Source organism: Staurois parvus, unplaced genomic scaffold (assembly GCF_062004578.1).
Source record: "Staurois parvus isolate SC_StPar_1 unplaced genomic scaffold, SC_StPar_1.0 ptg000375l, whole genome shotgun sequence".
Classification (NCBI taxonomy): Eukaryota; Metazoa; Chordata; class Amphibia; order Anura; family Ranidae; genus Staurois; species Staurois parvus.
The window spans coordinates 1,491,361-1,513,740 of record NW_028318171.1 but is presented as its reverse complement, the minus strand read 5'-3'; the positions used below and the strand labels follow the sequence as shown (position 1 = coordinate 1,513,740).

The following is a 22,380-nucleotide window of genomic DNA, read 5'->3' as shown; positions in this document are numbered from 1 at the left end:
CACGTGACTCATTTGCATAAATTATTGTATGCGGTAACAAAATATCAAATGCACTAAAAAAAATGATTATGCGTTATTTAACGCATGTGCTGGTAAATACCACAAATAAAATGCAGTAATCTGTTAAGTCCAATTCACAAACGAAACCGAGTGTAAAAAAAGATGCAATATTTACCATCAGGGTTTTGCTGGCGGTATCACATGCGGTATTTTTTCAGAGCTGGTTGTTAAAGTAGCCGGCTGGTGAGCCCTTAACACAGATGACTCATCAGCTGAATGTAAAAAACAAGCATTGCTGACAACTATAAAATAATCCATACCAAGAACTTTGAGTCTAGTATGAATTTTGAGAGAAACGCCCACCCCAAAATTTTTAATGGCCTCTTATCCACAACCTTGGCCGGTGGTTGTGGGGGCCTGCGGGCAGGGGGGCTTAACAGAATCTGGAAACCCCCTTTAACAAAGGGCCCCCCAGATCTCAGCCCCCCCTTTGTGAATGAGTATGGGGTACCTGGTACTGCTACTCATTCAAAAAACAAAAGTGTAGTGTGAAAAAACCGCAGCAGACAGAAAAAGAAAAAGAAAAAAAAAGGCAGCCTCTCTCGACACTGGCTCCCACCGTCTGAAAGCTCCACTGGCTTGAAAGTTCTTACGTATCTAAGGGGAAGGGGCAACCAGTGACATCACCCAGGTTGCCCCACCCCCTTGTGGCATCATCTACCCTGCATGCCCTGGTGATATTTAAGAACTGTCAGGCTGGCGGAGCTGTCAGACTGTGGAAGCTAGAAGAGCTAAGCTTTTTTTTTCTTTTTTGGGGTCAGTGGCGGGCATTGTGATTGACAATAGATCTGCACTGGGGACTTTTTTTTATTTTTGTTTTTTTTAATAAAAAACCCAAAATCTCATTCACGTGGGGGGGGGAGCTGGGATCTGAGGGATCCCTTGTTACAGGGGGCTTCCAGATCCTGATAAGCCCCTCACCCCCAGACCCCTACAACCACCGGACAAGGTTGTGGGGAAGAGGCCCTTGTTCCCATTAACATGGGGGCAACATGCTTTGGGGGTGAGTCTCCCTGCCACAAAGCACCCCGCCATGTTGAGGGCATGTAGCCTGGTATGATTCAAGAGGGGGGGGGGGCGTTTGCTCATCCCCCCCCCTTTCCTGACCAGCCAAGCTGCATGCTTGGATAAGGGTCTGGTATGGACTTTAGGGGGGCCCCACACAATTTTTAAAAATGTTTTGGCATGGGGGATACCCTCAAAATCCACACCAGACCCAAAGGTTTTTTTAAGTAATTTAGAATTGCCGGAAATTCTTGTTTTTTACAACCAGCCTCTGTACGATAAATTACTGCATGAAAATATGCGGTAAATACCGCAATAACGATTTTTTACTGCATGAGTTATTTACCACAAAATTCTTAGTGAATTGCACATTTGTAAAAGTTTTACCGCATGCATTATTTTACCGCATTTATTCAGTAGTTAACTCTTAGTGAATTGACCCCCCTTGAATGCCAACTATTAGCTTGTAAACTTAGCACTACATTTACCACATTTATTGTAATCTCTGAATTTACAAGCCTATTGTAATTCAGACAATGCGGGATCTGAGGGATCCCTTGTTACAGGGGGCTTCCAGATCCTGATAAGCCCCTCACCCCCAGACCCCTACAACCACCGGACAAGGTTGTGGGGAAGAGGCCCTTGTTCCCATTAACATGGGGGCAACATGCTTTGGGGGTGAGTCTCCCTGCCACAAAGCACCCCGCCATGTTGAGGGCATGTAGCCTGGTATGATTCAAGAGGGGGGGGGCGTTCGCTCATCCCCCCCCTTTCCTGACCAGCCAAGCTGCATGCTTGGATAAGGGTCTGGTATGGACTTTAGGGGGGCCCCACACAATTTTTAAAAATGTTTTGGCATGGGGGCTACCCTCAAAATCCACACCAGACCCAAAGGTTTTTTTTAAGTAATTTAGAATTGCCGGAAATTCTTGTTTTTTACAACCAGCCTCTGTACGATAAATTACTGCATGAAAATATGCGGTAAATACCGCAATAACGATTTTTTACTGCATGAGTTATTTACCACAAAATTCTTAGTGAATTGCACATTTGTAAAAGTTTTACCGCATGCATTATTTTACCGCATTTATTCAGTAGTTAACTCTTAGTGAATTGACCCCCCTTGAATGCCAACTATTAGCTTGTAAACTTAGCACTACATTTACCACATTTATTGTAATCTCTGAATTTACAAGCCTATTGTAATTCAGACAATGCCTTAATAAATTCTGCATTTCATACACATCAGGGTAATTATTAGTTTACAAGAGAAAAAGTACCTGATTTACAGGCATATTGTATGCAGTTAATGAGATTTGCACTATTGACATCTAGTTAAGAGATATGTCACTGATAACTAAGACATGTAAAGTAATCCAACTATTATTGCAAAATAATAATTTTCCCATGGGGTGGATGTAGAATATGAAGTAGTATTTGGCTCGCTCACATTCTTGCTTTAAGGAATTTTTTTGATGGGTAGGACAAAAACTAAAATGGTAAATAATATGGGTCATATATATTAGGAAGAATCATGTTGCAATTCCAAAGTGTTATAAATAACCAGATTAAACCTGCTTTTATTTTAGTATTTTACAGCAAAATCAGTCCGATAGTTACTAAAAATGCAACAATACCAAATAATAGTTAGCTTTGTGCAAGTACAAAGATAATAGTGGTAAGGAGTTTGTCTTGCAGCTCTAGTCTTCAGTTCACTTCCCACCTAGGACATCACATCCATGAAGTTCATGTTCTTCCTGTGTTTTATTTGGGTTTATTCATGATGCTCCGACTAAGAGGGATGGGGCTGCCAAACATAGAAGAGGCCCTTTTCTTGAATGAGGTAAAGGCACATGTTGGGTTCACCTTGGTAGCATGGGCAGACTGACCATTTGGAAACTCGGGCACTGCCAGGGCCCGGGGTCAGTAGGGGGCTCCATGAGATGACCCTGGTACCTTTTTCATAAGCTTTTTTGAGTTTGGGCAAGGACACAGGGGCTCCATGATCCCCTATTGCCAGGGGCCCCATGAGTTGTCAGTCCGCCCCTGCTTGATAGACACTAGAGTGGTGGTACCTAGGAGACATGTGTATACTCTGCAAGGCAGGACAGAATCACAACTCAAATATGTAATTTAAAATATTAGACTTTTATACCTAATATTGAAATTCATTTAATGATGTGTAGCACCCTCCTAGTGTAGGATGCTAGGTAAATTTAGCTCTCTTCTACTTCTGTATTTAGGGGAGCAGTAATCATTTTCTCTCTTCTGCTCATGGCTTCACAGACTGAGAGTTTGGTTGGGTGGTGTGCCCAGAAGGTGGTCTGGGAGGTGTTAAATAGCCTGAAGCCCTAAGGAGACTGTTGTTTTTGTCAGTGAAAGTTCCGAGAGATTCAGGTGGTTGATTAGTCCCTGAAGCACCTTTTGGACTGAGTTGCTGGTTTGCTAGGTCTTGCCTGTGGCAGGGCTGGGACTTGGGACTAATGTGAAATTGGATTCAGGATTTCTCTACCAGGGGTTCGAATCTGGAGGGAAAGTGTCACTCACTGGACCGTGTCCAAAGGAAGCTGGAAGGAGGTAGCTGTACTGGGATCTTGTGAGTAAGACACCCTGACCCCTTTGACTATGCAGCACCCCAACAACTGCACTGCTTATGTAAAGTTGTGCATTCGTGCAGGGTAACCAGATGCTAAAAAACTTGCCTCAGGGTCCTCAGCTTAAAGGCCTTAGATTGATCTGAGACTACCTCATGGTCCCCAGCTGTGAAGGTTTAGTGCTATATCAACAAGGAGAAGAGTGTCCTCAGCTTAATGCTACTAAGCGTTTTGGAGTATCCCATGCCCCAATCCCTCTCCTGCAACAAGTTCTGCAAAGCAACAAAAATACAAACTCCTAGACTGTTTATTGAAGCTGGAATTAATGCGCTTGTGCTTATGTGAACTGACAACCTCTACACTATTAGGGGAAGCGACTCCTATGGAGGTAGCTCTACAGATACAAGCAGAGAATCCAGGGAAGTCACCTCCCCAGAGTTCCCTGAACCTTTCAGACCTTTACTTTACAGAGTCCCCATTTTCCTCCTGGCAAGGTTAGTGTTGTGAGGAAGGCTAGCATTGTCTTTTTTGTATGTCTCAGCCATGCATTGGCATAATACTAATAGGCAATTGTACAAATAAAGCCCTTTCACTAATATGTGTAACATATATAAACTAGTAAATACAGTAAAAGTGTGTGTGGGGGGGGGTTTTCAGCAATTCCTGTAGCTATACACCTGCTGGGGATTAAACATTAATTAAACATAACTTTTTAATTCATAAATACAAATATAGATATATATTGTTTCTAAAGTTAATAAGTATCCCTAAAGCATAACAGAGATGTTCTATGACCTTTTTACAACAGTTATTCACCTGCCTCTGAGGTGCAAAGTTAAAGGGATCTTGGATTTAACATGGCCAAAACAATGCATAGGATTTCAACAGTGCTATCTGGTGCCTGCACATACCTGTGTGTTGTATTCAAACTGATCCCTATGTAATGCTTTGGATCATGGGCCAAAACGGTACCTCCCTTCGAGTTGCGATTAAAGCCCACTCATCCTGGCACTTAACCCATCATCTAGATTACAACCAATGGCCTTGTGAACATTTGCATGATTTTAAAATATTGGGGATTATTGGTCAAATGTTTAAGTTTAGATTGAGATGCATGGGCTCCATAAAACAGCAACAAAACTCATAAATTATCATGAACATAATTGTTAATGAATCTCCTGTAGTACTTTCATGTGTAATGAAATATATCAATGCACCATGTGTTACTTAAAAGAGACACTTTTTTGGTACATAAATGGTACAACACTACATCTAATCTGGCTGGTTACAGACATATCAGGAAATTGTGACTTTTGGAAGCTGTCTGATTAATATCTGGGGAAGAACCCTGTTGAACTTTTTTGGCTGTTTGCTATTTTTCACAAGATACAACAATGCTGTGCATGCCTTATACCCAACTTCCTCTATAACTATCGCATACACACTTGAGCAATCTGAGCATGTAGGTTTATATAAATATCTTTCAGGAGAAAATATCTTTTGACAGTTGTGACACTTGCATATCTAATGTCTGTACTCTGAGAGCAGCTTAAGGCTAGCATTACATTCAAAGGTAATCATAGTAATTTTGTATACAAAATACCTATTATGGTTAGCATTTAAAATACATTAACAAAATAATTTAGTCAGGTAAATATGAATTAATGTATGAAACACATATATACAAAGTCTACAAGTGAACAGCGTTTACTGTGCACTTTCTTTAGGAAACTCACAGTGCTTTGTGAATCCTGTGTCATTTAATTGTCTATATGTAAAACATTTCATAGACATCAAAACTCAGAAAAGATTCTCTAAACCTAAAAATTAGGAATTCTGGAGTCATAGGGTTACATAAATTGTATTATTGGAAAGAGCCCTCCTTTCCTGAGTTCAACAGATACAATAACAATAAGTAATGTAATCAAGCCCAAAAGGTCATTCCAAGAGAAATATTGCTTCATATTGCACCAAAGAAAATGTTGGCGATACATAGCAATATTTATTGCTATCAAAGTAAAATAAAAACAATTAAAGCCATAATTGTATTAAATTACAATATCTAACTTGTGAACATGTCATATTCAAAAATATAAGCTGACCAAATCATGATAAGTACCATCATTAGTTGTCTAAAACTAGAGCAGAAGATCCTTATATCATAGATATCTGACTAGAAGTAACACAATGGCTGTTCCAAGAGTTTTTAATTTATTCTTTGATGATATGAATGGCATACAGTAAGGTTTAGGAAGATCACTATAAATCTAAAAGATTGTTTTTTCCCATCAAAAGCCTGGATGTGATGCTTGATAACAAGTTAGGGCTTCCATAAATGCCAAATATTAATGATATAATTTGTTACACTTGATCAATCTGGCCGCTACCGCTATGTAAAATTCACCATACAGCAGCAACTCATTTCCCTAGAAGGAAGTCTGCCAGAAGAACAGGACCAGTTTGAACATTTTTGTGTAAATGTTATGCAGATTGAAAAGCACCTTCTGTGAATGCACTGTGAAGCAAACTGGAAATCTGCAATCCATCATAAATAGTATATAAATAGTAAAAACAAATACGTAATAACAGTAAAAAATGTCTAAATTTTAAAAAGCGAGGGCGAGAGGCAGCAACAATGGCTGAGAGGCAGAGCATGGCCAATTACATCATTCATAGGCTTACTATGGAGCATCCGTTCTCAGCTGTCCTTGCTCTACACTGAAGCTAGTGCTGGGACCCAACCATGTGATTGACCTTCAGAATAGGTAAGTATAGACATCTTTCCTTTGCAAGATATTTTGAATAATCTTAGAATGGGGGTGGAAGAAGATTTAGACTTAGTTCGAATTTGACTGGAATAACACTTTAACCACTTCAAGTCCGGACACTTTCACCCCCTTCCAGTCCAGGCCAATTTTCAGCTTTCAGTGCTATCACACTTTGAATGAGAATTGTGCGGTCATGCAACACTGTACCCATATGACATTTTTAGCATCTTTTTGAGACAGATAAAACTTTATTTGGGTGGTATTTATTCACCTCTGGGATTTTTATTATTTTGCTATATAAATAAAAAAGGCCAAAAATTTTGAACAAAAAGTGTTTTTCTTATAAAATTTTGCAAATAAATAATCTTTCTTCATAAATTGTGGCCAAAATGTATTCAACTATCTTTTTAGTTAAAAAAAAAAATAACCCAATTAGTTTATAACATTTTTATATTATTATTTATGTTTTTTTCATTTATATACTGTCACCCTAGCAGTACAGTGTCACCATAGTGACACTGTACTACTTGTGGGGGGTGATGAAGATTTTCTTTACACTGCTTCTTTACATTTCTTTACATTTCTCCTTCTCTCTGGCTGCATTCCTGCATCCATTGAGAAATACTGAATTGAACATTTATATAAAAATGGAAAATTGATTTCTAGAATTTTGGTGCAAACCAAATTTGCTATAACTTTCTCAATTTAATAGATTGTATTAAACTGCATCTATGGTTCTGAATCCTAGGCATAGCCTCTAGATAGATATCAATAACTATGTAAAATTACAATATAAAAATTGAGGATGTTATTTTATGTATAAGATCTAGATAATCTAGAACATACAGTATGTAGCAATTTATAACTTACCGCCTGAGGTTGTTCAGCACTCTGATGTTGGCATACATGTAGTAGATATAATAAGTGTATGATGGGTTTTTCTCAATGGTCCATTCCTCGGGTGGTGGACTCTTTGTTGAAAACATGTGACCACTGTGTTTAGACTCATCATCCACACTATCAAAGCCAGTAATCTGTCAAATAAAAGCCAAAGTACCAAACAATTAATATGGTTTCTACCATTTGAAGTTGACACCATTCTTAAGCTATACAGGTGAAACTCGAAAAATTAGAATATAGTGCAAAAGTTCATTTATTTCAGTAATGCAACTTAAAAGGTGAAACTAATATATGGGATAGACTCATTACATGCAAAGCAAGATAGTTCAAGCCGTGATTTGTCATAACTGTGATGTATATGGCTTACAGCTCATGAAAACCCCAAATCCACAATCTCAGAAAATTAGAATATAACATGCAATCAACAAAACAAGGATTGTACATGGAACAATATCAGACCTCTGACAAGTATAAGCATGCATATGTACTCAGTACTTGATTTGGGCCCCTTTTGCTGCAATTACTGTCTCAATGTGGCGTGGCATGGAAGCTATCAGCCTGTAGCACTGCTGAGGTGTTATGGAAGACCAGGATGCTTCAATAGCGGCCTTCAGCTCTTCTGCATTGTTCGGTCTCATGTCTCTCATCTTTCCCTTGGCAATGCCCCATAGATTCTCTATGGGGTCCAGGTCAGGCGAGTTTGCTGGCCAATCAAGCACAGTAATCCCACGGTCATTGAACCATGTTTTGGTGCTTTTGGCAGTGTGGGCAGATGCCAAGTCCTGCTGGAAAATAAAGTCAGCATCCCCATAAAGCTTGTCTGTGGAAGGAAGCATGAAGTGCTCCAAAATCTCCAGGTAGATGGCTGCGTTGACCCTGGACTTAATGAAGCACAGTGGACCAACACCAGCAGATGCCATGGATCCCCAAATCAACACAGACTGTGGAAACTTCACACTGGACTTCAAGCATCTTGCAGTGTGTTCCTCTCCATTCTTCCTCCATACTCTGGGTCCTTGGTTTACAAATGAGATGCAAAAGTTGCTCTCATCAGAAAAGAGAACTTTGGACCACTGAGCAACAGACCAGGTCTGTTTTTCTTTAGCCCAGGTAAGACGCTTCTGACGTTGTTTGTTGTTCAGGAGTGGCTTGACAAGAGGAATACGACATTTGAAGCCCATGTCCAGGATCTGTCTGTGTGTGGTGGCTCTTGATGCACTGACTCCAGCCTCAGTCCACTCCTTGTGAAAATCCCCAACACTTTTGAATGGCCTTTTCCTGACAATCCTCTCCAGGCTGCGGTCATCCCTGCTGCTTGTGCACCTTTTTCTTCCACACTTTTCCCTTCCACATAACTTTTTATTAATGTGCTTTGATACAGCACTTTGGGAACATCCAAATTGTTTTGCAATTACTTTTTGAGGCTTTCCCTCCTTATGGACGGTGTCAATGATGGTTTTCTGCACAACTGTCAGGTCAGCAGTCTTTCCCATGATTGTGATTCCTACTGAACCAGACTGAGAGACCATTTAAAGGCTCAGGAACCCTTTGCAGGTGTTATGGCTTAATTAGCTGATTAGAGTGGGACACTTTGAGCCTAGAATATTGCACCTTTTCACAATATTCTAATTTTCTGAGATTGTGGATTTGGGGTTTTCATGAGCTGTAAGCCATAATCATCACAATTATCACAATTCATGGCTTGAACTATCTTGCTTTGCATGTAATGAGTCTATCTCATATATTAGTTTCACCTTTTAAGTTGCATTACTGAAATAAATGAACTTTTGCATGATATTCAAATTTTTTGAGTTTCCCCTGTACTTTGGTATGATTTATAGAGCTAAAAAATTTTTAGTTACAGCAAAAACCCATCCTCAACCAAACCTTAGGTAAAAGTAGAATGGAGGGTAGAAAGGAAAAGGGTTTGAACTTCTGTCAAGATTTTATCATACCCTATGTCCCTGTCAGGGAGATTTACTTTCATAGACTACCCATATACACCCACAATTGGGTTAAAATGTACGTTGTAAATAGTTCATTCCCAGGGGTGGACTGACCATTTGAAAACTCCTGCACTGCCCGAGGGTCCGGGGTCAGTAGGGGACCCCATGAGATGCCCCTGGTACCTTTTTCATAGGCTTTTTTGAGTTTGGGCAAGGACAAAGGGGCCCCACAATCCCCTATTGCCCGGGGGCCCCATGAGTTGTCAGTCCGCCCCTGTTCATTCCCCAATAAGGACACAGACAACAATAGACACTTGGTGAAGGATCCTACTCTTTTCAACTCTAAAACATGGCTGTAGAAAGGCTTAATTCTCAATGATTAAAATAAACCTTAAATAGACCTTTATTTTACAACACAGAGCAAATAATATTTAGAATGTTATTCAGAATCCGATAACATTTAGATGTGGATTTCAGCAATTTATGTTTTCTACTGTTACTATTGGTTAGTAGGATCTATGTTGGCAGAAATCTGACTCTGCATACAAATACACAATGTTTCTAGAAAGGCTTCTTTAAAATCCTAGCACAGCAGATTTATTGAGAACAATTTTGCTGTTAAACAGTATTAGATGAGCATGTGGCAGGCACTATAATACATGTAGTCATGTAAACCATTTTTTGGCTGCAGTATTTGATAAGGACAGAAGGATAATCAAGTTGTGGAGGATTGATGACGCTATACATTTACACGTCAAAGTAATACACTTACGTGTCTGAGGAACACACTCAGTTCTTTGTTTGCACTGGGGTTAATAGTAGCTTCAAACACTGGCAAGAAGATATTTTCAATCATTTTTCCAAAATGTGGCACAAACTTCTGAGCTCTGAAAATATCACTATAATGCAAAATTAATTAAAAAAAATAGTTAATTATCAGGAATATGGCCTTGATTTTGATGTGCATGTTTTTTAAATGAGAACCATTAAATTTGAGCTCTTCTAAAGTGGAACATATAGTATAACTCGACTACATAGTATATAGATGCCTGTAAATTTAAAAAGCTTTACCATGTTATGTACATTAACATGTTAAAGTATAAATTAGATTTAAGTTATCAGGTTTACATATACTTTAATAAAGTTAGTAGCAGTCAGCTGCAGATGAAATGGCAATATCAAGACTTGCTATTTAGAACTGATTTTCTGCAGTATATATGACTTCTATCTTCATCTTCCACTTGAACAGAAACTGAGGAGCTTAAATACAGTATTACTTGGAGATGATTGAAGCAGAATATGATAGTACCAGGGGCGGACTGACCATTTGGGAACTTGGGCACTGCCCGAGGGCCCGGGGTCAGTAGGGGGCCCCATGAGATGCCCCTGGTACCTTTCATAGGCTTTTTTGGGTATGGTTTGAGTGTGGGCGAAGACACAGGGGCCCCATGATCCCCTATTGCCCTGGGCCCCATGAGTTGTCAGTCCACCCCTGGATAGTACTTCTCCATCAGGTTGGTAGGGAACTCCAAAGGATGTCAGTGTATTCTGTGTACTCTATTCACTATTCCATTGATACCCCTTTAATAGAGTGCTGTGGTATTGCCATATAAAAACCTGGTTGTCTTACCAATTGAAGACATCTTCTGATCATTTGTGTACACCTAAAGTGTAACAAAGGGCCTGCGTGTTTTATATTGCTTTTTTGCAGCTGAATATATGCTGTACGTGTGCAATACTACACACATGGATTGATTTACTAATGGATCATATAAGCAAGTGTTGGCATTCTGAAGAGCGATATGCAGTGGATCAGTTTTCAGAGGACATTTGACAGCTGTTGAGAAGGCACTATGTCCCCTCCTCGCTGCTTATTTTAACCCCTAAATGCTTGCACCACTGTGCCACAACCACATGCATCTCATGTGGTTGTGGGACAGTTTGCTCTCAGCCACAGCATATTCCTTCCCCTGTCCTCTGCCTTTGCAGTGATTATGGTAAAAATGTGGCTCAGCCACACGTATTTACTCCCCTCCCCCAACTGCAAGAGTGAAAGAATATGTTCACTTTCAAATTGCCTTTTCCCTTTGCAAAGAAAATTTTTCACTTTTCCTAGTGAATGAGGTAAAACAAAGTGAAAATTTGCTTTGAAAAGAATATGCAATCATCAAAAAAAGGTACCATATGAACCACGCATATACCTTGCTATTAATGAGACCTTAGTGATACTAAATAAATGATTTGTGACAATCAATAAACATTTGTAAAACTGGTATTAATAATTTAGTCCCAGTGTGTGAAAATTAAGTGCAAAGTGCTCAATTCTTGATTGTGATGTGCTCTACTGTGCCACCTATCTCTAGGATGGTCATTGGGATAGTCCCAAAAGTGCAAACGACCATCCTAGAGATAGGTGGTCATGGGATGACAGTGAGTGCAAGTCCATGTGGGGCACCAGTCTGGGCACAATGGAGCACCTGTCACAATCAAGAATTGAGCACTTTATTTTCACACACTGGGACAGAATAATTAATACCAGTTTTACAAATGTTTATTGATTGTCACAAGTCATTTATTTAGTGTCACTAAGGTTTTATTAATAGCAAGGTATATGCGCGGTCCATATGGTACCTATTTATGATTTTGTGTATTTGAGTTCACAATTAGGACTGCTGCACATTACGGTTATTTTGATAGTATTGATTTATTCCTAAGCACAGCAGCATTTTTCCATTTCTCACTAATCATCAAAAAAAAGCTAAAAAAAACCCCAGCTTGCTATAATTGGAAAATTGAGGTAAGCACAACTTAACCTCAATCCAAAGCCAAGTGAAATTTCTTTTTGCAAATAGAATTGCACTTAGCTAAATGAAAAAGGTGAATTTGTGCTGACTTTAACTGTTCAATCCAATGGAAGCGAAATCCTGTTTTTTTTTGTTTCCTTTTTGTTTTTTTTTCTTTCCTTGCAACTTGATTATGTATTTCCTTTAATTCACCTTACTCACTAAGATAAGTAAAAATGTAGTTTGCAAAGTGAAAATTCACTGAAAGTAAAGCGTGCGTTTTGCAGAAATGCAGTACAGTCTATTTAACATGATTTCCTTTGGGACATGTTCACATCTGCGTGTTTTCACCCGGTGCGATTTTTTACAAGGGACTATTTTGAACACACAAAATTGTGTTTTTGGTTCTATAGACCAATGGAAAAGCTGCAGAAAATCATGTATTGTGTTTTTGATGCATTTTTGCCGCATTTTTTATGAGTTTTAAATCAGCCTAGCAGCAAAAGAAGAAAAAAGAAAAATAATGCAAAACGCGGCGAAAACGCAATGCAGAAACGGCTCAAACGCAACCTGCATTGGTGTGAACCTAGCCTTAGTAAATCAGGGTAATAGATGTGAGTTGGTACTGGGTTGGGTTTGACATAGAAAGCAACTGTTGTAAGAGAAAAAGCATTTTGCTGGGGAGTTAGTGCCAACAGATGGTAGAGGGTGAGAAGAGGTGTGTTACTGATTAAGGAATTTGCCAGAGAAGTGTATATCATTAGAATGCACATGGAAACTGGTTTAACGCAGCTTATTTTTCTTGTTTCATGGAAGGGCTGTGCCTTTGCGATGTTGCCCTAATTGAGGGAAAGGGGCCTTTTATATGTCTTTGCCAAGTATTCCATAGTAGCACCTCCTGCTTTCACTGCTAAAATAACAACCTTTACCTATATCCACCCTGATGTTATTATTCCCATGGCAGGGAACCAGCTGCCCTACTTATAAATGGAAATGAAAGTCATATATAGCAGTCTACAAAGCAACTACTGTCCCCACACTGCTAACTATAAGGTTTGTACTGCAATCACAGCAAGTAATAGGCTTCATACTTGTGCAAAGCGTCATTGGTCGCCATCTAGCATCATGAAAAAATACTCAGATATTTAAAGCAATACTCCATTTCATCAGACAATTGTAAATAACACATGCAATCGCAACAAAAGCTACTTTGTTATGCTTGATTAATACATTTAATCTTTATATTTCAATCGTTAGTCAGATATGTTTTTGCAAAATTGACAAAAATCAGATATTACACCATGATAACAATGGCATTGTTGGAAGCATCCTGTACATTATGTGCCTAAAAATAACAGAAATCGAATTTCTTGCATATGGGACTGGCTCGCTGCTTTTTTTTTATCTTATTAGAACACCATATCTGCTTGTGTGATTAAAGCAGGTATATGCTCCCACTCCCCTCAGCCCCCTATACACTTCATTCTGTTTCAGGATATCAGTAATATTTTTTTTATTTGCACTAACATACAATTTTGAGGACTATCTTTCGGAGTATGTCTGGACTTTGAAGAAGGGGACATACCCCGAAAGCTCATCCTCAAAATTGATTGTATGTTAGAGCTAATTAAAAAAGTGTCACGGACAGTACTCAATTGTTTCTGTAGCAAGTGCACTACTACGGCTACAATCACCTCCAGGATATCAGTGGAATGACTTGTATTATCTTCATAGCAGAAGCAGGTAAGGATTTACAATGAAGTTGGTTAAAATCCTTGCAGTGCATGTCATTGTTACAAAGAAAGGAAGTGGTTAAAGCAGAAATGGGAAACAGTTATGATGGCAAAAGACGAGTAGTTGTTTTTCTCGATCAGCCAGCGGGTTAAACAAAAAAGAAAATGTACAGATTCCTACAGCCACACAAGCAAGGTTGTTGCCAGACTACACTGATCAGCAGCTACAGCTGCTGATTGGGAAAATATCAACTTTTGTCAAACAGGGATGGCCACACACTGATCAGATTTTGATCAGTCTATGGCTAGCTCTACTGCAGTTAAAGAAAAATACCTTGGTGAAGAAGCACTTCAGCCTGTTATTGAATAGTGAAGGAGCAGCAATACATTGATGATGTCATATCTCTCATACTAGTCTATCAGCCAGCTCCCTGTGCAATGCAATAAAGCTTGGTTGGCTTTATTGCCCCTTCCTTTCTGGCCAGCCACAGATTTTTCGACATTTTACTGGTAGACTGCTTCACGCACTGGACCTTTCCTGGCCGATCAAGCGTTTTCAGACAGGCTAAATGTAGAAAGGGCATTTCCACAGGTGTCAGGTGAGGAAGAGCTTGTAGTCACTGATAGTCATTTCAGAAACAGCTGCTTTTTTCCTCATGCAAGTCATTAATGTCTGCATTTTTTCTAATTTGATGTTGTAGTATACAGATATTGAACTTCTGCAAGCATGTCTGAACAAGCTCACTTTATTACAAATAAGATGTGGCATTGTGTAGAATCTTCATCACGTAACAAGCCACCCCAGTGTTGCCACAGCCCAGTCCCTATTTATAGTTAGATTTATAAACCAGATTTTCAAGATCAAAACTTCATTGGAAAATAGTTTATTGCAAGAAAGATGATCTATATTTTCATTATAGAAAGCGATGCAAGCACAAATGTTTTTTGGAAGGATATGTAAATATACAGTATTTTAGCCTCTAAAATTGAGCAATATCAGCATGCTTTTAATCATTAAGAAAGGTTAATAACTATCCACATTACAATTATTTTATATAATAAAATGTAATATGTCTTATACCAAGAAATTGATTAAAACATTTTTAAAATCTAGAAACTCATCATTGCTTTACTAAATTACCCTGAAGTAAGTACCCCTAGAGGTTGTGGGTGAGAAGGGTGACAAGTCTTTATGGCTATCTGTGACTGCAAGAGATTGGTAGAAATTGATCTCTGGAGCATATTGTCAATATACGGTATGACTATGGAAAATCCATTGAAAGAATGCACTTTAGAAAGGGAAACCAAAAGGTTTAGCCCTGGCTGTCACATTAGTACTGGGGTCTGGATATAAGGAACTGGATCTTAAATCATTATAGTCCAATATCAACTAACTGTGTCTGGTAAATAGAGAACAATTGCTCTGCCTGGGCACCTCTCATCTACCAGGGACATCTTGGGTGGAATACTATGGTGAAGGTAGTAATCTTAGTACCACACGACTGATATTCGAGTAAAAAATAATAGCCTTGTAGGCAGGATAACACAGAATAAAAGAGCCAATACATTTTAGGGTTACAAACAGCTCCCCTCCTTCAGGGCTACAACAGAAACAATTGCAGCCAGGATGGAGACTTATTGCTGTATATGGACACAGTAAACTCTGGTATTTCATAGAAATACGTACTATATTCTTGGCACTTGAATCATCCACTTCATGTTGGGAGAGTAGACTCTTTGCTTGTTGAACCAACTTGCAAGTTTTGTCCATTCTTCTGGGGAACGTCCATAGATTGAGAGGCGGGGTTCAGCATACTGGTATTTAGCATCTTCTAAATCTGATCCCACTTCCTAGGAAGAAAATGTTTATATGTAAGATTATGTACTTGTAAAATACTTGTAGAATATGTACTTATAAAAAAGTGCATTCATTTGTTCAGCTTTACATTTAAAGGGTCGCTTTACACAAATTATATAATTATTATATTTATAATTTGATGTAAAAAAAAAACTTATGAAAAAAATATGAAAATGTTACAGAAGATTATCAAAACAGAATATCTTTAAATTCAAGATGGCAGGCCAGAGACAATTTATTTTCAACCCATAGCTAACTTTCTCCTAAGTAACCCCATGGAATTTACTAGCAAACTAAAAGATAAACTATTGTCAAAATAAGAGCAGTGGGATCGAGGCACCATCAGCATCCAGCCTTACAGCAGTGTCTCTTCTTACATCAGTGTCCCCATCCAGCCTTACACCACTGTCTCTTCTTACATCAATGTCACCATCAGCATCCAGCCTTACACCACTGTCTCTTCTTACATCAGTGTCCCCATCAGTATCCAGCCTTACACCACTGTCTCTTCTTACATTAGTGTCCTCATCAGCATCCAGCCTTACAGCAGTGTCTCTTCTTACATCAGTGTCCCCATCAGCATCCAGCCTTACATCAGTGTCTCTTCTTACATCAGTGTCCCCATCAGCATCCAGCCTTACACCACTGTCTCTTCTTACATTAGTGTCCTCATCAGCATCCAGCCTTACAGCAGTGTCTCTTCTTACATCAGTGTCCCCATCAGCATCCAGCCTTACATCAGTGTCTCTTCTTACATCAGTGTCCCCATCAGTATCCAGCCTTACATAAGTGTCTCTTCTTACATCAGTGTCCCCATCAGCATCCAGCCTTACATCAGTGTCTCTTCTTACATCAGTGTGCCCATCAGCATCCAGCCTGACATTCAGTGTCTCTTCTTACATCAGTGTCCCCATCGGCATCCAGCCTTACACCATTGTCTCTTCTTACATCAGTGTCCCCATCAGCATCCAGCCTGACATCAGTGTCTCTTCTTACATCAGTGTCCTCATCAGCATCCAGCCTTACACCACTGTCTCTTCTTACATCAGTGTCCCCATCAGCATCCAGCCTTACATCAGTGTCTCTTCTTACATCAGTGTTCCCATCGGCATCCAGCCTTACACCATTGTCTCTTCTTACATCAGTGTCCCCATCAGCATCCAGCCTTACATCAGTGTCTCTTCTTACATCAGTGTGCCCATCAGCATCCAGCCTGACATCAGTGTCTCTTCTTACATCAGTGTCCCCATCGGCATCCAGCCTTACACCATTGTCTCTTCTTACATCAGTGTCCTCATCAGCATCCAGCCTTACATCAGTGTCTCTTCTTACATCAGTGTCCCCATCGGCATCCAGCCTTACATCAGTGTCTCTTCTTACATCAGTGTGCCCATCAGCATCCAGCCTGACATCAGTGTCTCTTCTTACATCAGTGTCCCCATCGGCATCCAGCCTTACACCATTGTCTCTTTTTACATCAGTGTCCCCATCAGCATCCAGCCTTACATCAGTGTCTCTTCTTACATCAGTGTCCTCATCAGCATCCAGCCTTACACCACTGTCTCTTCTTACATCAGTGTCCCCATTAGCATCCAGCCTTACATCAGTGTCTCTTCTTACATCAGTGTCCCCATCGGCATCCAGCCTTACACCATTGTCTCTTCTTACATCAGTGTCCCCATCAGCATCCAGCCTTACATCAGTGTCTCTTCTTACATCAGTGTCCCCATCAGCATCCAGCCTTACACCACTGTCTCTTCTTACATCAGTGTCCCCATCAGCATCCAGCCTTACATCAGTGTCTTTTCTTACATCAGTGTCCCCATCAGCATCCAGATTTACACCACTGTCTCTTCTTACATCAGTGTCCCCATCAGCATCCAGCCTTACACCAGTGTCTCTTCTTACATCAGTGTCCCCATCAGCATCCAGCCTTACATCAGTGTCTCTTCTTACATCAGTGTCCCCATCAGCATCCAGCCTTACACCAGTGTCTCTTCTTACATCAGTGTCCCCATCAGCATCCAGCCTTACATCAGTGTCTCTTCTTACATCAGTGTCCCCATCAGCATCCAGCCTTACATCAGTGTCTCTTCTTACATCAGTGTCCCCATCAGCATCCAGCCTTACTTCAGCATTCCCCTTTGCATCAGTGTCCTTATCAAAGTCCAGCCTTATATCAGTGCCCCCTCCTCCCCCAGATACATGTCCCCATCAGAGTCTCCATTACCTATTTAATTCAGTTTACAGTGTGGCTGTAGCTGTGTAGCAGCAGGGTGGGAGATGGGAGGCAGAACATGTCTGAACGGAAGAAGTTCCTTCCTCCTGTGAATGATGCTGAGCCATGCATGTCATTGGTCGCTAGGGTGCCATCAGTCCTAGAAACTAAATACACAGCACAGCAAAGGAAAATCTGAACTGGAGAGTGCACTTGGGAAGGGGTGGGGGGGTGTTTGAGGTTGAGGGCAAAGACTGTACACATCAGCTGCATGTCAGATGAAATCTGTAGTGTGCAACATATGCTGTAGTTTAAGACCCCTGCTATAAGCAATACCATGATTTTGCACCGCTGTAATAAAAATAATAATTCTTACCTTAATGATAGTAGCAAAATATTCCCCATCAATTACGTTTTCTGTTTTCAGATACAAGTCTCGTAATTCACTGGCACCTACTGGGTTATATTTGGCATTAAACTTGTCAAAGCGCTGGAATGTTTGTCTTCCCTGGAGAAAAATAAGCATTAGGTTATTATCAGGGTTTTCACTGCTGTCTGTTTTCCCACTAGAGAGATCCACCCTCTACTTGTGCTGAAAACCATTGGTATTGAGAATGTAACTGAAGAAAAATCAAGCATTTCAGAGTTTTCAGAGTAAGGAGTGAGGAAAAATCAGAGACACCAGTTCCTATGACAACTCTCAAGTTATGATACTTTCAAGTTTTCACCCTGTTGCATCACAAGGACAGCCCACATGGAAGGAAAATATATTTGAAATATATTTAAAAATATTCTTCTCAAATATATTCACATATATTTGAAATGCTACAATTTTGGTCATATTCAATATATTTAGAAATATATTGGTATATAGCATAAAAACAACCATCTGCTGATTTGAGCCACTAACTAGATTCAAATCAGTTCCTGACTAATAGGGTGCCCCATACTCGGTTCCCCAAAACAAACAGGCATCGCATGTACTTTTTAGTGTTTTGCCATCACTCAGCCTTTTCACCCAGCAGCAGACTCCCACAACAGAAAGTGAAAGAGAGAACCCTGAGCATCAGCCAGATCACATATATAAAGGCCTGTGTACAGCTGAGATAAGTAATTAGGTCTGGATACCAGGTAAAATGTGGACCTAGGAATGGAGGCTTTATCTCAGCCAAAGCTTTATAAAGCCTTCAGGCTCCAAAACCCAGAACAGAATTTATTTTGAAAAAAGCAAAAAGTTGATTTCCTCCACATCATCCATAAACCAAGGATTCCCTCAACAAATACACATTGGGGTAGATTTACGTAAATGGGAGAGTGCAAAATCTGGTGCAGCGGTACATGGTAGTCAATCAGCATCTAACTTTAGCTTGTTCAATTAAGCTTTGACAATAAAAATAGAAGCTGACTGGTTTCTTTGCAGAGCTGCACCAGATTTTTACACTCTCCAGCTTTAGAGATAGATTAGATAGATAGATTAGATAGATTAGATAGATAGATAGATAGATAGATAGATAGATAGATAGATAGATAGATAGATAGATTAGATAGATAGATTAGATAGATAGATAGATAGATAGATAGATAGATAGATAGATAGATAGATAGATAGATTAGATAGATAGATTAGATAGATAGATAGATAGATAGATAGATTAGATAGATAGATTAGATAGATAGATAGATAGATAGATTAGATAGATAGAGTAATTACATTAAAATTTGAATTACAAAATATACAGAATTATCTGAGCTCATTATGTGCTTATAAATACTTACAGCATGGACATCTAGAGAATCTACAGTGAGGTCATAGGGGTGAAGGTTCAACTTTTCAAACACCTGTTTTAAAGTCAACTGATTTCCCTTTGCATTGTACACTACACGGTCTGCATTTATCCTGTATGACTTCTTGATGAAACGTAGAAGGTGCTTCTGGTTCATGCAGGCAGCAGCATGGATGTGAGTGTCAACCTTATAAGAAGAAAGTGACAATCAGTAGAATTATAATAGCAATCCTTGTTTTCAATTTACTAAATGATACATCACTAGGACTTTGTTGATATATAACTTTGCTCATATATACAGTGATGAACAGATGTATTTGAACACCCTGCGATTTTGCAAGTTCTCTCACTTAGAAATGATGGAGGGGTCTGAAATTCACATTGTAGGTGCATTCCCACTCTGAAAGACAGAATTTAAAAAAAAATTCAGGAAATCACATTGTATGATTTTTAAAGAATGTATTTGTCTTGTACTGCTGAACATAAGTATTTGAACACCTAAGAAACAGCAAGAATTCTGGCTCTCAAAGACCTGTTACTGTGCCTTTAAAAAGTCCACCTCTACTCCACTCATTATTCTAACTTAGTAGCACCTGTCTGAGCTCTTTAAAGACACCTGTCCACCCCACAGTCAGTCAGACGCCAACTACTACCATGCGCAAGACCAAAGAGCTGTCAAAAGACACCAGAGACAAAATTGTGGACCTCCACAAGGCTGGAAATGGCTACGGGGCAATTGCCAAGCAGCTTGGTGAAAATAGATAAACTGTTGGAGCAATTGTTAGAAAATGGAAGAAGCTAAAGACAACTGTCAGTCTCCCTCGGACTGGAGCTCCATGCAAGATCTCACCTCGTGGGGTATCACTGATGATAAGAAAGGTGAGGAATCAGCCCAGAACTACAAGGGAGGAGCTGGTCAATGACATGAAGAGAGCTGGGACCACAGCTTCAAAGGTCACTGTCAGTAGAACACTATGCCATCATGGTTACAAATCATGCATTGCACGGAAGGTTCCCCTGCTCAAGTCATCACATGTCCAGGCCCGTCTGAAGTTTGCCAATGACCATCCGGATGATCCAGAGGAGGCATGGGAGAAAGTCATGTGGTCAGATGAGACCAAAGTAGAACTTTTTGGTCTAAACTTCACTCGCGTGTTTGGAGGAAAAAGAAGGATGAGTTGCATCCCAAGAACACCATCTCTACTGTGAAGCATGGGGGGGGTAACATCATGCTTTGGGGGTGCTTTTCTGCGAAGGGGACAGGACGACTGCACTGTATTAAGGAGAGGATGAATGGGGCCATTTATTGTGAGATTTTGAGCAACAACCTCCTTCCCTCAGTCAGAGCATTGAAGATGGGTCATGGCTGGGTCTTCCAACATGACAACGACCCGAAGCACACAGCCAGGATAACCGAGGAGTGGCTCCGTAAGAAGCATATCAAGGTTCTGGAGTAGCCTAGCCAGTCTCCAGACCTAAATCCAATAGAACATCTTTGGAGGGAGCTGAACCTCCGTGTTGCTCAGTGACAGCCCCGAAACCTGACAGATCTAAAGGAAATCTGTGTGGAGGAGTGGGCCAAAATCCCTGTTGCAGTGTGTGCAAACCTGGTCAAGAACTACAGGAAACGTATGACCTCTGTAATTACAAACAAAGGCTTCTGTACCAAATATTAACACTGATTTTCTCAGGTGTTCAAATACTTATGTTCAGCAGTGCAAGACAAATACATTCTTTAAAAATCATACAATGTGATTTCCTGAATTTTTTTTTTATTCTGTATCTCAGAGTGGGAATGCACCTACAATGTGAATTTCAGACCCCTCCATGATTTCTAAGTGGGAGAACTTGCAAAATCGCAGGGTGTTCAAATACTCCTGTTCCTCACTGTATTTACACAGGCAACATTATGTGAAAAAAAGTATTTGAAAACTGTTAAAATCAATAAACTTCTATCTTTGCAAATTGCAACCATTCAGGAGCACAGCAGGTTTTCCCTCCGTGTGCACCTTTTTTAATGTACTGATTTTTCAACAGCTAATCAGTTATTAGTCTTACTATACACTGCTGTTCCTAATTAAAGCTGCCCATACACTATTCAAAATTCAAGCTTGAATTGAGCTCTTTCTCTGTTTCAAACCCCCTCTTCTGCACTTTCTCTCCCCTGATGCAGTAGCTCTTAGATCAGCATTTGAGAGCTCCTGTGATAGTAGATGTGAACAGCTACAACTGGGTGTGTCTTAGCAACGCCCTAGCAACAAGGCAGGACAAGGAGATGCAATTTCTGGCAGTTTATAAGTCAGCCTTCATGAGGTACATAAATGACCTATACCTATAGCAAGGGCATTTTTCATCTTTGGTCAAAACTGCACAGTTTGCATTTATCTACAGATGTCCCCTACCTGCATAGGCAAGTATTTGGTAGTAGGATCAGTCACAAGCCATGCAGGCCCTGCACCAAAAACTACTTGTGGAATTCAGAACATCCAAACCACAAACAGAAAAACATCTCATCTGGGTTGTTAGAACATTACAAAACAGCCTCCAAGTCACCATAATGTTATCAGCTCAACAGCAGCTAAGTGACGTCTTTGTGAAGACATACTATATGTCACAGTGTAGACAGATTGCAGTGTAAATTCATAGTTGCCAGCATTCCGAAAACAATTTTAGGGAAACTTTTTTTTCAGGTAGGTGGAGTAATTTTAATTAGGGGCGAAACATTCATTAG

At 39.9% G+C, this 22,380-nt stretch overlaps 1 protein-coding gene across 1 annotated transcript in view; it reads right to left on the bottom strand.

The window, feature by feature from the left end:
• Window positions 1–22,380, bottom strand: part of AMPD1 (adenosine monophosphate deaminase 1) — an 89,128-nt gene that overhangs the window by 21,862 nt on the left and 44,886 nt on the right. The window contains exons 7-11 of the mRNA XM_089685428.1: window positions 19,642–19,836; window positions 18,242–18,373; window positions 15,477–15,640; window positions 10,046–10,172; window positions 7,298–7,461 (exon numbers count right to left, since the gene is read on the bottom strand). Of these exons, the coding sequence (XP_089541554.1) occupies window positions 7,298–7,461; window positions 10,046–10,172; window positions 15,477–15,640; window positions 18,242–18,373; window positions 19,642–19,836 (782 nt within the window). The remainder of the gene's footprint in view (window positions 1–7,297; window positions 7,462–10,045; window positions 10,173–15,476; window positions 15,641–18,241; window positions 18,374–19,641; window positions 19,837–22,380) is intronic.